At 34.1% G+C, this 15,979-nt stretch overlaps 1 protein-coding gene across 2 annotated transcripts in view; it reads right to left on the bottom strand.

The window, feature by feature from the left end:
* EPHA3 (EPH receptor A3) overlaps window positions 1-15,979 on the bottom strand; it is a 405,754-nt gene that overhangs the window by 40,958 nt on the left and 348,817 nt on the right. For both annotated transcript variants that reach the window (XM_019965680.2, XM_019965731.2), the window contains exons 11-13: window positions 13,479-13,664; window positions 4,162-4,223; window positions 2,155-2,364 (exon numbers count right to left, since the gene is read on the bottom strand). In XM_019965680.2, coding sequence (XP_019821239.1) covers window positions 2,155-2,364; window positions 4,162-4,223; window positions 13,479-13,664 — 458 coding nt within the window. The remainder of the gene's footprint in view (window positions 1-2,154; window positions 2,365-4,161; window positions 4,224-13,478; window positions 13,665-15,979) is intronic.

Here is a 15,979-nt window from a genome sequence, read left to right as displayed (position 1 = left end):
CCCCACTCCAGTACTCTTGCCTGGAAAATCCCATGGACGGAGGAGCCTGGTAGGCTGCAGTTCATGGGGTTGCGAAGAGTAGGGCACGACTGAGTGACTTTACTTTCACTTTTCACTTTCATGCATTGGAGAAGGAAATGGCAACCCACTCCAGTATTCTTGCCTGAAGAATCCCAGGGACAGAGGAGCCTAGTGGGCTGCCATCTATGGGGTTGCACAGAGTTGGACACGATTGAAGTGAGTTAGCAGCAGCAGTAGCAAAAGAAGCTTTGAAGGGTAAGAAAAATTCTTTCTCCCTAACACTGGAAATCAAGACTAGTATTGAGAATAAGAGTGCTCTCATTTAAAAATGGGATATGGAATACAGTTTAGAACCTAAATGAATTACCAGAAAATAGAACATCTGACATAAAGGCTTTTATTCACAAATAGCTTTTATTAGAACTGGAAAAATGTTTTGGATAAGGAGATTTTTGTAACACAGATAATGCCCGCAAGAATGATACTTTTCATGCAGTATGTTAAAAGCTCATAAAATATCACAAGATTATGAGGGGTATCTGTAGAAGGCACGTTTATTGTTGTCGTTTAGTCGCTAAGTCATATCTGACTCTTTTGCCACTCCATAGTCTTTAGCCCACCAGGGCTAAATCTCTGTCCGTGAGATTTCCCAGACAAGGACACTAGAGTGGGTTGCCATTTCCTTCTCCAGGGGGCCTTCCTGGCCCAGGGATTGAACCCACATCTCTTACATTGGCAAGTGGATTCTTTACCACTAAGCTGTCAGGGATGCCCAGAATGCAGAGTAGTAGCAAGTAAAATAAAAACCATTGTCCTCTGGATAGCAAATATATTATTGTCTGCTGCATATGTTGTCCCCTGTAATAATAATTTAGTCACAAAAATGCTTTGCTGCAGCATGTTGGCTAATTAATTTTTCTGGTCAAAGAAGGAGCACTAAAAGACACTATCAAGATACTTACACCCCCAAAATGTGTAATTTTTTCACATTTTCAGAGCTGTGTAGAAGTCACTGGTCTAAACCCAATCAACTAGCTGCAAGATATAAAAATTTCTTACATTTCTCTTGTTCTTAATCTAATGAAGTAAGAACAGCAACATTTTTATGCAGAACACAGTTTCTAAAAACACAGATTCATGAACAAAGGTAATCTACTAAGAGCATAACTTAACATGGGAATTACAAACAAGGGTGAAAGCCATTAGGAGAGTTCTAACTTCTAAGTCAGCACATCTAGGAACATAGCTGGGGCTCTCAGCTTCTTTCTGTGGTTCTATCACTGTAGTTTTACTTGTAGATGAAATTCAATCTTGCATATTGAACTCTTTCTTAGAGTGACATATAGTTGCCATCTGACATCCTTCGAGGTTAATTGCTATTGAGATTCATGACACATGAAAAGAATGAGAATTTTTCCTTTGTTTGTTTAATCAGGGATAAACCTCTAGAATTAAGAAGAAACCAGCAGAAGTTGACCGTCTTTTTTAAAAAAAAAACCTCTCATTCTCATGGCTAATGAAGATTTTGGTACAGTAATTGCCCAACTGCTTTCCATGTAGCTTGTTATCACTTTTTATTTTCATAAATAAAGGCAACCACGGTGAAAAGATGAGTAAATAAGATTTAGATGCATGAGAATCTTTCTGCCTTTTTGTGGAAAATCATTAAACCAACATGAAATTTCAGAATTAATGTCATTACTCACATAATGGACAGTGACCATCTATTTTCCCAGAATAAGTAACAATATTTTATTTTTAAAAGATAAATCTCATTTGGGGGACGATACAGTTGACAAAGGGATTCCCCTGTGACTCAGTGGTAAAGAATTTGCCTGCAATGCAGGAGATGCAGCAGACGTGGGTTCCATCCCTGGGTCGGGAAGATCCCCTGGAGCAGGGCATGGCAACCCACTTCAGTATTCTTCCCTGGAGGATCCCAGGGACAGAGGAGCCTGGCTGGCTACAGTCCATGGGTTTGCAAAGAGTCTAACACTACTGAAATGACTGAACAGGTATGCATGCACACATAGTTGACAAAGCATTTTGGGATGTGACTTCTATTTATTTGTTAGTCAACATAATGCAAGTTGTTAAATATAAAAGAATAAAAAAAGAAAACAAGTTACTCACTCTTGTTGTGTAAGCAGCTTCTGGGTCATCTTCTAGAACCCGTGAAAGTCCAAAATCAGAAACCTTACACACCAAATTACTGTTGATCAAGATGTTGCGAGCAGCAAGGTCTCGGTGAACATAGCCCATGTCTGAGAGATACTTCATGCCAGATGCAATGCCTCGAAGCATCCCTACCAGCTGGATAACTGTAAACTGGGCATCATGTTTCTGAGAAATAGTTCAAATGTACAGTTAAGACGTGTTGCTATTTCCTAAGACATATCTTGATTACATTTTCATATACTGAATTATAGACATGACTGAGCGACTTCCCTTTCACTTTTCACTTTCATGCATTGGAGAAGGAAATGGCAACCCATTCCAGTGTTCTTGCCTGGAGAATCCCATGGACGGGGGAGCCTGGTGGGCTGCTGTCTATGGGGTCACACAGAGTTGGACACGACTGAAGTGACTCAGCAGCAGCAGCATGCGTCCTGGTTTTAAGTACACAAGCCTAAGTACACAAGTACACTCTTGCTTTACAAGAGTAAAGCAAAACAGTATAGTAGCTACAATACTTTGTAGCAAGAAGTTGCCTAATATTCTTTAACTTAAGGTTCAAAACCAGAACTTTGCTGGTCTTTTGAGGAGACAAAGTCCTCAGAAACTTTAAGGTCAAGAATAACAAAATAAAATGGATCGTCTGGCTGTTTCTCGTGTTTATTGGCTTAATTGAATGTTTATTCTTCCTTTTTATTTTCATGTGTTTTATTAATTACTTCAAATAAGGTAACATTAAATCCTTCATTATAAAAAATAGTTGAAAATTAGTCAAAAATATTTACTGAGTATGTGTTTTTCTACCCAACCTCAAGGTTTAGGTCGTAAAATTGAAAGCAATAGGAGATAAATTCAGAGTACTAGATTTAGAAAAGTTTCCAATCTGTCTGGATTAAAATAGAAATATACAGTTTATACAATAGATAGATGATAGCTAGATAGATGTATGCATATATACATAGATATATAAAAATTTAATGTCTAGTAATATTTAAACAAACAATAATTTAAAAGGTATACTTATTATACTTTAAAAGAATACTTATTAAATCTTTTAATTACCTGAGTTGTAAAATGTTTGTTTTTGAAATATGTCTGTGAAAATAATTGCTACTAAAATCTTTATTTGCCTCACAAGTATTAAAATAAAGAATATAATTTCTCATTCATACACAAATTAGAATTTTCTCCATGATTATGAATTATAGTATATGTTTTATCTACCTACCTATCTATCTATCTATCCTTATCTACATAGTGCTGAAAGAACCCTGAGAATAGGGTCTATGTCTTGATTTTTAATCTTTTTTATCCTGGTAGTGACTGATGATTGACAGTGTCTTGTATTCCACATAACTTCTGAATTTCTTTGAATATAGTATGGTTGAAATTATTAGAACAATTTTTATAAATGTAAACAGCTGAAATTTATATGTAATTATGTTATACATGTATATATGTATGTATATAAGTTATGATAAGGAATGATCACTCTGGATTGAGAATCCTTAGGCATTATATCACATGCTTAGGTTCTGAGAGGACAGTACTATGTAAGAGAGAGAAGGTCTTTTGTCTTATAGTAGATGGAGGTTGCTTTAAATAAAGAAACGTGTGTTTCTGTCTTATACCAATTTTATTTATGTCTCACTTTAGAACCTTTAAATTTTTGTTTTAACTAATGTGAATCTTGTCTGAATAAAAAAAAACTGGAGAAAATTACACAAATTTATTTTAAAAATATAAACCATCAACATTTGGATGCTACAAGATAAAGATGTAATTTTACAAGCTTCCTTTTACTATTTAGTCCCAACAAAGTCAGTTTTCTTAAAACTTTATCTAACAGGCATCATAATAGAGGTTGCCACTCTCATTTTCAGCAATTTATTCCATATTTATATATGTTTGTAGTAGATAAAGATAAGGTGGAGATATGTAAATGCATGTAAAGTATATACTTACGCGTAAGAAACTGTCCAAGGAACCATTCTCCATGTATTCTGTGACAATCATAACAGGTTTACCTAGGTTTAGATAAGTAATAAATGCATAAGCATCAGTAGAGTTCAATACCATGCAATGAACACACATAATACATTTTGATATACCTGATTAATTAAAAAACATAAATTTTTCTCTGTCCTCTAAAATTTGCAAAGTTGCAATTAAAAAGAAAACTAGTTTTCAGTAGAAAATGAAACAAAAAAATGGAGAAAGATTTGTTTCCAGAAAAAGGGCCTATAACCTAGATGATATGTAAATTAGCTTATTTGACATGGTTTTCCTTAAATCAAAAGGAAAAAGACTTCCCTGGTGGCTCAGACGGTAAAGCGTCTGCCTGCAATGTGGCAGACCCAGGGTCAATCCCTGGATCGGGAAGATCCCCTGGAGAAGGAAATAGCACCCCACTCTAGTACTCTTGCCTGGAAAATCCCATGGACAGAGGAGCCTGGTAGGCTACAGTCCATGGGGCCGCAAAGAGTTGGACATGACTGGGCGACTTCACTTTCACTTTCCTTAAATCAAATGATGACACTTTCTTTACTCTAATTGCATTTTATTTTAGCTGATATACAAAATCAAGTATTTCTGTCTTTAAGCCCAAGTAGAGCCCAAAATTCCACAATTATTTACACTTTGTACAGATATGTACAGAGCTATATACTAGGTGTTTTCTCTTGGGCTGGTTATTTAGAAGCAAGTAAATCAAAGTCCCTACATTCATGGATCCTACGTGTAAATTGGCAAAATAATTAAGACTAATAATTATAACCATTTTAATCCATATTCAATTAACACATTAACAGTTATAAAATCCACACTACCTTTAAAAGACAAATAAAATTAAAATTGCTGTTGGTAGTAACTTATAATAACCATTTTAGAAATATGGGTCTTAAACACCATTAAACATTTTAACAAGCATTTAAATATCTTTATACATACTTTATTTGTATAAAGTGCTAGTTTCACTATTTTATATATACTGACAGTAATTATCATCATTCTCACTTTTTACATGAAAAAAACCTGAAACATATAGAAGGTAATTAATCTAATGTCTCATAGCTAATAAGTTATAAAACCAGAAATTTCAACTTGAATATATTAATTATGTTGTTACTTCGGAAATGTACACTGAGGGAAACATTAAATACATGGAAAAGCACTAGACAAATGCACAGAAGTGCTAAGTATGCTGATACTTAGGTCTACAAATAGAATAAATCTTCAACTATAGGTAATAATTGAGGCAACTGTCGCGTGTCAGTTCTACGGATCATTATGAATTAAAAGAATAACTGAAGACTACAGCACTTTAAAAAAAATTATTACAGTAAAATGTAACTCCAGTTTCAAAACCTACCCATATTACCATAGCATAATTCACTTCCTTTATGTTGTTTTCTTTATATACTGCTTTAAATATAAATCTTTCATGTTACAAAAAGAAAAAAAGAAAGAAAAACCCACTTATTTTCCAAGTCCAGAAGACCTGAGTTAAGTTTTGACTAAGCATGAGAGACCTTGAGCACAAAATATATTTTTTAACAAACATTCATGTCACATAATTGTAGAGCATGCATAATTTTTTTCATGTGTTCTTCTGCATCATGGTTTGTTTGCCATATTGATGTCAGAAAATAGCTGTCTTTCCTTGTTTTTCCTTTCATTAGTGAAACTCTTAATTCATACTGGTTGTGAAGTATGGCTTAGTACCAGGAAGATTACACTTACTACATTTAGTATGTGAATATACCCCAAGCTGTATGTCTTATTTATTTAGAGGTGAGGAAATTATTTAAATTCTGTAAAATTTGTTAGATTTTCATATATGTACAAATCAACTGACACAGTGATTTGTTGTCAATTAAGACCGATTTAGTCATGTATTTTGGGTAATATATCAGACACATTACACATCTCTTGGTGTACCACTGATATAAAGTTTTTTTAAGCTAAATATTAATAAAATTTTCCACACTTTCAAATACAAGAAACAACCTGATAATGCCTGAAAAGTTATTTTAGTCAAAACCGTGAGCCTCCAGTCTTGCTTCTTCAAAATTTTAACTAAACTTTTATTTAACAATATTTAGGAAGAAAGAGAAAATTCAATGGTTTCTTGGAAACTTCTCTGTCTCCTGAACTGGTAAATCAAATATCTAAGGACTGATTCCAGAGAACTAACATGAAGTGAAATAAATGAACAATCAAATGAATGAAACCCTGCACATGCATGTTTTCCCTACTTCACGGTAAGTTTCTATGTTTCTTCCTTAACAAATTCTTAGAAGAATAACATGCTCATGAAACTCAATGCAGCTCTTGAACATAGTCACAGATATATTGCTTCTTACAGTAAACTCTCAATTACAGTGGCCAGTTACTATGTTTGTGTATTCTCCAGACCTTTGCTTATCACTCTTTTCCTTCTGGCTCCCAGCCCTATGACCATTTCATTTCTTGTTAGCATGTCTGGTAAAATGTTTGGCAAGGGAAATAAAAGTAGCTGAAAAATCAAACCAGTCAATTAAGCCAAAGCCCCATGACCATTCAGAAATCAGATCAGGCTGCATTTAGCTCTGTAATTTAGGTATTTGTAAACACATCAGTTAAGTTGGGCAAGTCTGAAAATGTGCTTTGCATTAAGTTCAAAGATTCAGCAAACCCAAATGTACAGACAAAAAGTAAACAGAATCACAAATATTCTACCTTGGAAAGCAGTATCCTCACTTACTTTTCTTGTGATTTTGATTATGATAAACAGAGTAAAAGGAAAAGAAACGGCAATAGTGGTAAGGACTAGTTCTAACATGTGTTAAATGTAGTTGGAAATTATTTATAAAATACCAGCTCATCTGCATATTATTCAATGTATTTCTATCAAAGTTTGCACATTCTTTCATGTGCATCTTGATTTAGAAATGACATTACCAGTTTCTTCAAAAGCCGCTGTCATTAACTTCCCTCAGAGATCCTTAATAACATCTGGATACACATAAAAAAATCAATGAAATTATTGTTGTTTGGCTGAAATGAAACTCCATCAAGAATCAGCAAAATGAAACGTGCAGTGGAATTTTGCTTTTCTTCTTCAACTGACAAGAGTATAGATAAAATCATGATCTTTCATAATTAAAGGGTTAAGGGAAGCACAACAATGAGTTCATTTCCCCAGTGGCTCAGAGATATTACTAATCATTTTGTTTGCTGAGCAAAGAAATGTAATTCAAAATGTCTAAGCATTTCAAGTTCAGCACTATCTATTTCACCACCTTCTTAATCAAATATTCTACAAAAAGGCAGCAGGATAATGCGATAAACATAGAGCCAGACATAGACTTTTTATTGTAGTTATCAAATAAATGTGGTTTTAGACTAAAATAATTTCAATCAAACATAAAAAGCATGTATAAATGATTTACTTCTTACAAATTATTGAAATTTAATTCATTTCCATAGGAAATGCAATTAATTGCTATTAACAGTAATTGTGTCTTACATACTCTGTCTTGCTTTCAAGACTTATACATACTCCAACACATACATGTGATTCATAAAATCAAAGTCTGTGACCTTAGCAGTCAGTATTCAGTATTCACGTAATTAGAATCAGAGTGGAAGAAAAAAGAGCATAAACAGGAGAAAGAAAATTGAAGAAAATTGACAAACTAGGCCTCAGCATTCTTAGAAAGGATGATTTGAACCACCTTTGATTAGAAAGAAAATGTTTTGGTTATAGATTTCCATATACTATAACTAACCAACTGATAGAAATAGTATAATGAACTGAATTAGAATATTTTTCTACAGGTTTACCATTAAATCATATAAACACACATGACAATCTTTTCCAAATTCCATTTTAATCAAGATATTATTTACATTAAGAATGATCCCTATTACATCCAACGGTCTATGAGTTAACCACTGCAGGGACCAACTCTATTTTGTCCATAGTCCTAAATAAGGGTTCCAGTTAGAACTGATCATACATACCAGATCTATTATTTCAGCTAAGGATAGTCTCTCTCTTCAAAATCAGGCTAAAGAGTACTTTCTCCAACTCTTCTTTAACCAGTTCTACTCTTTACACATCAAAAACTTTACATTCAGCTGATTAAAATTTTTAATGTATTTATGCTTAATGTGAAATGAAATTTAATACTTTTAAGAAAAAGACCTGTATACCTGTGGTGGATTCATTTTGATATTTGGCAAAACTAATACAATTATGTAAAGTTTAAAAATAAAATAAAATTAGAAAAAAAAAAAAAAGACCAATATTTCTACTCTCCCTTATTCCATTCAGAGCTGATTTGTCTAAGTGGAATAATGATTAATGAAAATAATAATTGGAATATTATCAGTTTGATTTTATAAGTACAGCTTAGTTTTTTTTCCCCTTTTGAACTTTCTACATTTTACTTAATTTCAAAAATTAAGACATTATATCAAATGATAAACTGAAATGGTGATAGAGGACTTGTTCCTACTTTGAAAGAAATGCTTTCATGGTTTCATTGTGTTTGTAGGCTTGTTTTCTTTTGTTTTGGAGGGATTTATATACATTTATCAGGCATGAATATTTCTATGCATAATATGTTAAGAAAAAAATTTTAATTAAAGGGTTTATTTTTGTATCTATTGAGACTGGCTTTTTCTCTCTATTAATGTTGCATTCTTGAAATAAACTAACCTTGGGCAGGATAAGGTATCTTTATTTAATACATTGCTAGTTATGGTAGGAAGGAATTATGTCGAATGAATTGGAGAAGGAAATGGCAACCCACTCCAGTGTTCTTGCCTGGAGAATCCCGGGGACGGGGGAGCCTGGTGGGCTGCCGTCTATGGGGTCACACAGAGTCAGACATGACTGAAGCGACTTAGCAGCAGCAGCAGCAGTTATGGTTTCATAATTATCCCAGTGTTATTGAAGTTTTGTTCATGTGTTATACTAATCTCTTATTTTCTTTTCTGATAATATTCCTGTATGGTTTGATATCAAAATATCACTAGCTTTATGTGTGGGGTTTTTTTTTCCCCTTTCTGCAAGAATTTGTGTAAGACTAGAATTAGTCAGTTGTGAAACAAGTGTACAGTTATATTTCTTCTTCCTTTAGGAGAGATATTGCATATTTAAACTAGCACTCTGTAAGAGGCAACATGAGCACATTCAACTCATGCTCTAACAAATTTTGTAAACTAAATATAATCTTTCAAAAACATCAAAGCCTATCCTATCTAAATGATTGGGGGAAATACACAGCAACATATTATTTTATAATTGTGGCCAATTCAATAGAGAGATATGAGTGGACAATGTTGAGGAAATAAGGAACATTTTTAAACATGTAAAAATAAGATTCTCTGTGTTACTTATTTTTCTTCTAATATATTGAGTAAAGATTTTCCTAGCTTGGTTGATAATGGCCACTTAGAGATGTTTTCAACTCATATATCAAATTATAGTCACAAATGCATAACTTGCTTCATCAGTTTCTAAAGTTTATTGTAACAAATTGCTTTTACAAATTATTAATAAAATATATATAAAATATACATAGTCTATTAAAACTATGACATGTAGAGCAGTGTCCTTGAGCCAAATGCCAAAGAAGTTTTAGAGAGAGGCAAATAAGAAATAGAAATAATATGGCATAGTCACTAAAGATGACAAATAATTCTAATAATATGTCATTACCATATGTACAGAAAATGCAAGCAAATGATTGAGCTTTTGGTGTCCAGTGGACACCCACACCAATATAGAAGTCTTTTCAATATGAGGAATCCTCTTAATCTTCTGCCTATGACTTTCCTCAATAATACAATAGCTTAGGTTACAGCTAAGTTGCATTATTACTTTTTAAATTTTAGAAAATAATCCATCCCCAAATAACAACATAAAACACATCTCATCCGACATGCTGCTGCTGAAGTCACTGAAGGGACTTCACTTCAGTTGTGTCCAACTCTGTGGGACCCCGTAGACGGCAGCCCACCAGGCTCCCGCATCCCTGGGATTCTCCAGGCAAGAACACTGGAGTGGGTTGCCATTTCCTTCTCCAATTCATTCAACATAATTCCTTCTATTTCACTATGTGAAAAGTGGCCAATGGAAAGTCTTCTTGGATGCAGTCTGAACATCTTTTGAATAATGGTGTGACGGCAGAAATATCAAACATTTGCTAAAAACAAATTCCATCATTTTGAACGTTGACTGAAATTGATAACACATGTTAGTATGAAGTTCTAAGCAGGACTGTGCCCCCAGCTTTCTGCTACTTTAAAGATCAGAGACTCTCTCACCTTCTCTTGTTTAAGATCATCAGGCTCAAAACCACACCATTAAAATTGTTTATAGCTCAATTCAAATAAATGAAAATAAAATGATTGAATAAAGTGCTCTCTCTAACTTGAAAATGATACATTAGAATAGATTCAGTGTTTCAAAGCACATAACTAATAGTCATAATAAAAATTATCTTTGAGCAAAGAAAGGAATTGCCCTCAATAATTTTCTTCAATACTCCCAGATGAACTAGTAAAATCTTTTCAAACTCAACCAGAAGTGATCATTTAGATTTGCATAGTTGTATTCCACTTAACAATATATTCCTATGGAACCTTATTTGATCTTAAAAGGACCTGGAAATAGTAAAGCAGGACTGCTAATTCTGTGTTACAAGTGAACAGAGCGAGTCTGTTGGAGTGGTTCGATTTGTCAGATGTCTCACACATCAGGAGAGCTGAATCAGAGCTTGATCTCCGACTCCCTGATTCTTAATCCAGATACCAATATGCTTTCTTTTCTTCTTGAAACACAATTTGATCACTAAATTATAAATTCTGTATTTCTAGTTGTACGTATGTTTCTGAGCTTTGCAAGTAGGTTGTTTTAGCAATTATATATTCTTGGGGAACAAAGAAAACGATAGGAGTGGATTAAACAATTTCTTTCAGTGACAAAACTGCCCTGTTATTTCTGTTTCCCCTCTGTTGTAATAGGGCACCAGACTTAGAGCTTTTAAATATGCCACTAAAGGAGTTCAAAATCTAATTCTAGGTTTGCAACTTTATTATGTTTGCACTATATGAGATGATTGGGATTTATATAGTTAGATTTGGCAGTCTCTTGCATGCATATTTGACCAAGGACATATATCTAATTTAGAACTTTCACTCTAAGAATAAGGCAGTTGTAATTCATATTAGAATATTACAGACTCCTACTTGAATAAAATGTTTAATGTATAATACCTACAATTTTTTAAGGTCAATTTTTAAATGCATTTTTTCTTGCATTTCAATCTTTGGTTTTTTTTTATGGGTTTATTTGCCAGATGACTATAATTCATATTTGATTATTACATTTTTTATATAAGAAAATCTTCCACAATGATTATGGTTTAATTTTGCTTATCATTCAGTAAATGAACTTGCAGAAAACAGCTAGCAAAACAAAACAGTATAATAATAACTCATTATACTGGAATGGCAACCCACTGCAGTACTCTTGTTTGGAAAATCCCATGGACGGAGGAGCCTGGTAGGCTACAGTCCATGGGGTCGCTAAGAGTCACACACAACTGAGGGACTTCACTTTCACTTTTCACTTTCCTGCATTAGAGAAGGAAATGGCAACCCACTCCAGTGTTCTTGCCTGGAGAATCCCAGGGATGGGGGAGCCTGGTGGGCTGCTGTCCATGGGGTCGCACAGAGTCAGACACGACTGAAGCGACTTAGCAGCAGTAGCAGCACACTGGAAACAAAAAAACTGAGAATTTTGAAAATTGAGAATGAAAAGAAAAATGTCTATATAAGTATGTAGTTTAATACCAGTGAGTTTCTCCTCACAATGGTCTCAAAATCTGAAGGACAACCACTTGGTGAGAATGATATGGAGGATTTAAAAGGTTAATCAACTATTAAAACGCTAGTGAGACATGATTATGTAATCCTAATATTAAGTAGGATATTCTACAGATATGGTATTGCCCTGAAGAAAAGAATACTCAATAGAGTTTTCCAATCCTTAGTACTACTAACAGTATTTTCATTACTAATTTTTAAAAATTAAAACAGGTGTTTTCATCAGAAAATGTTTTAGTGTTACAACTAAAGTAGCCTTGTTTTTATGAGTACAGAAGGAAAAATATGCTTCTAATAAGACAATGTGGGCTTATAGTTTATGACCAAGTTCTTCTACATTGTTAAGTTCTTAACCCTGCTTACTATATTAAAAAAACTCTAAGGAAATCAAGGTATATTTCAATTACACCATGCTCTTGTGAATAAAGAATTGCCTTTTTAGTCACACTAAAATGAGACTAGGTATTAGTGCCATTTGAAAAGCGCTCCATGTAATGTTAAAGAAAAATATCATCACGAAAATTGTAATGTGTGATGTCTGTTGGTAACCATAGAATATGTAAATACAGTGCCAATGAATAACCCCCTAAAGGATGCCAAATTCTCTGCCATATGCTGTCTTTCACTTTAAGAAGTTTGTTGCCAATTTAATTCATTCTTCATTTCGTGCTCCAAAAATCTGGAGAAAAAAATAAATTCCAGATCATTCTCAAGAGATTTTCTTTGGGATTGGAGCCAAAAATCACATATCTACCTCAAGGGATCCCTTTTGAGCTTGGCTGGAGAAGCTATCATGGAAATTAGTTCAGGTCTCCACCACAAGCTGTGAGCCAGAGCAGTCAAGAATCCATCTGGGACTGTAGATCAGAATTATTTGAAATCCATAGAGAACAGAGAAAAGGGCTTGGGTCTAATGTGATCCCAATCTTTACAGCTCAGAAGCATTCCCCAAACTCTCATAATTTTTCCAAAGCCAGGGGGGTAAAGATTTGGAAGCTTAAATGAAACTGGTGAACAATAATAGAAAAGGCAGCTATCTGGGAGTTCCCAGCAATTTCTGTCAAAACTGAGTCATTAGTTTTCCCTGCTACTCCACATAACATAAAGTTCCACACAATTCACTTAACTATTTTTTTAACCCACATGTCTTAATATAGTCCAAGGTTTAGCTCCTAAACTTTTTAAAGCTTTTTAAGATCTAGAATAGTACTTACTGTCAATATAATACTAGTTAAATATATTCGATCTCTTGTCTATGTGTTAATCCTAAACTGTTTTGTTTTTATTGTCAAGACTAACAGAGACTTATGAAAATAAGACCCCAAATCTTAAACTATTGGCTTTGGGTTTAAACAACCTCTGCTTAACATACACATAATCAGTTTTGTGACTTCACTTACTTTTAGTAACAACTCCCTCCAGTCGAATGATATTGGGATGGTCAAATTGTCCCATAATGCTTGCTTCGCCTAAGAAGTCTCTCCTCTGCTTTTCTGTGTAGCCCACTTTTAGGGTCTTGATGGCCACTGAAATCTCTTTTTTTGAAGGCAGTTTTAAACGGCCGCTGCACACCTCTCCAAATTCACCTGTTAGATTGCAGAAGAAAACAAGAAAAGGCAAGGAATGATATTACAAAAATCATTACTAGAGAGCAGCTGTTTTCTCTCAACAATTCAATTCAAAATATTTACACCCTTTACCTGCAAGATGTACACTCATAGACCTCCAAATTATTTTGGAAGATGGTAGTCTGAGACTCCCTAAAAACCCTAGTCCATCCACACCCTGGTGATAAGTGGACCTTGTGATAAGCTCCGTGTCTTCTGAAGTACTACATTGTGAACAATGAAATATGAAAGGGTAAGAAGGAAGTTGAAAGCTGTGTCTATTAGACTTTCACTCCTTATTCTCATAGCCTCAAAATAATCAACAGAGCAGCACCAATATAATGAGTTGAGCACTTGATTAAATTTGAGATGTGTCTCATCATTTTGTTTTCACCAAGAGGACCAATTTAACTGCATATTTCTGCTTTCTGAAAACAGGAGCAACATAGGATGATATGGTTGGACGGCATCACCAACTCTACGGACATGAGTTTGAGAAAACTCTGGGAGATAGTGAAGGACAGGGAAGCTGGCATACTGCATTCTGTGGTGTTGCAAAGAGTCAGAAATGTGTTAGTGACTTAACAGCAACAACAAGGCTGCCACAGTGATGGCCACTAAATAGTGTCAGATATAGAATGTATCTGGTTTATAAAAGAAATCCTAATGTTGTGTAACTAGATGGATTTTGTACAACATTAAAAGTGATTTTTAATGTCAAATGAGATATTTTTCTGAAAAGGAAAATTACATGATCAATTTTTAGGCCTTCTGTGGAATGGAAAAACATTTTTGGTCCAACCCTCTTGCTGTGAGTTTTTGCACAAGCCCAAGGTGTCAAGAAGTGAGATGCTTCTTCTCTATTTTTCATCCAAGTAAATCCTTCTCTCCACAAAGAAGCAGGTTGTCCTATTGATTTACCAACCACATCCCTATAAATGACTTCCCCAGATTTGAATCTTGCTCAGGAATCCAGTCTTGCCAACTGTTTTCAAAACAATGACTTAGGCTGTAACTTGTTAAAGTCAGTTAATGTCCAAAAGCAGTTATTCATACGTTTATTTAATAAATACTCATCAATTGGCAGCAGTGTGACAGAAACGATGAAAAACACATAGATATATGCTAATAAAGGCAGATCTAATTTCTTTCCCTCAAGAAAGCATAGAGAAGATAGCAGTATCTGTAGCTAGGGTGTTTTTAGGATTATAGGGAGAGTTGGGGAAGAACTTGAGAACATACAACAATCTTTTTTAAATCAAAGGAAGAATATGCTGTTATAGATGCATAAACATTAGGAGAAGTCAGGATGCAAAGTACATCACTAAAATTTGTAAGCAAGACTAAGAGTTTCTTTATGCAGGGTTATGAGAACATTGCCTAAGTCCCATGCACTCTTTGTAAACATTAATTTTGGATAAACCATACGGAGGCATTCATAATGAATTTTCACATTCTGAAATAAAGTTCTGTCATTATCATGTATGAATATGGTGTCACAGATCGTGTTTTAAATTTGGATATCATGGTTATTTATTTTAAATGACAAGACACTTACTTGATAGGACAGATAGTACAGAACTGTAACACAGACTATGCATTCTGAAGCCAGATTGTGTAGGGTCTAATTTTGCATCTGTCACTTACTATCCATGTGATTTTGAGTGACTGTGATTCTATGTCTTTGTCTCTTTATCTGTAACATAGGGACAGCAATTATTTTCTACTTCATAAAATTTTGGTACAGTTAAAGGAATTAAAATATGAAAACCACTTAGAAGAGAGACAGAAACATAATAAAGTGCCATCTGAGTGTTGTTTACTATTTCTTCTTTGAGTACAAACGTAGTATACGAAAGATGAATTATCTAGCTCTTAAGAGTTAGCTCTCTTAACACACAGTGAAGAATAAATATAAAAGTTCTTTTTGAAATGTCAAATTCTGTTACTGTAAGAAGAGATGGTTGTGATGATGATGGTGATAACACGTTTAATGTCCCATTGGACAAGTATCTGTAAAGAAAAGTATATTCTGAAAGTACCTCACTAGGAAAGTCAGAGGGGAAGACTTTGAATTTCAAGTGGCCCAATTAGTGTTTTTTCCCTTGTTCTCAATGGGAGAGCTGGACACGTGGACACTTTCTGGATTTCAAAATCCAGAAAGAGTTGTTTCAGTAGTGCTAGTATTTAAAAAAAATCATAAAATTTAGAAATGTGCTTACTTCACCTGATAAATACTAGAAACTGTGACAAATACAGTATACACATGTGTGTGTGTTAGTCACTCAAGTCAT

Source organism: Bos indicus, chromosome 1 (assembly GCF_029378745.1).
Source record: "Bos indicus isolate NIAB-ARS_2022 breed Sahiwal x Tharparkar chromosome 1, NIAB-ARS_B.indTharparkar_mat_pri_1.0, whole genome shotgun sequence".
Taxonomy (NCBI): Eukaryota; Metazoa; Chordata; class Mammalia; order Artiodactyla; family Bovidae; genus Bos; species Bos indicus.
This window is presented reverse-complemented; position numbering and strand designations above follow the sequence as displayed.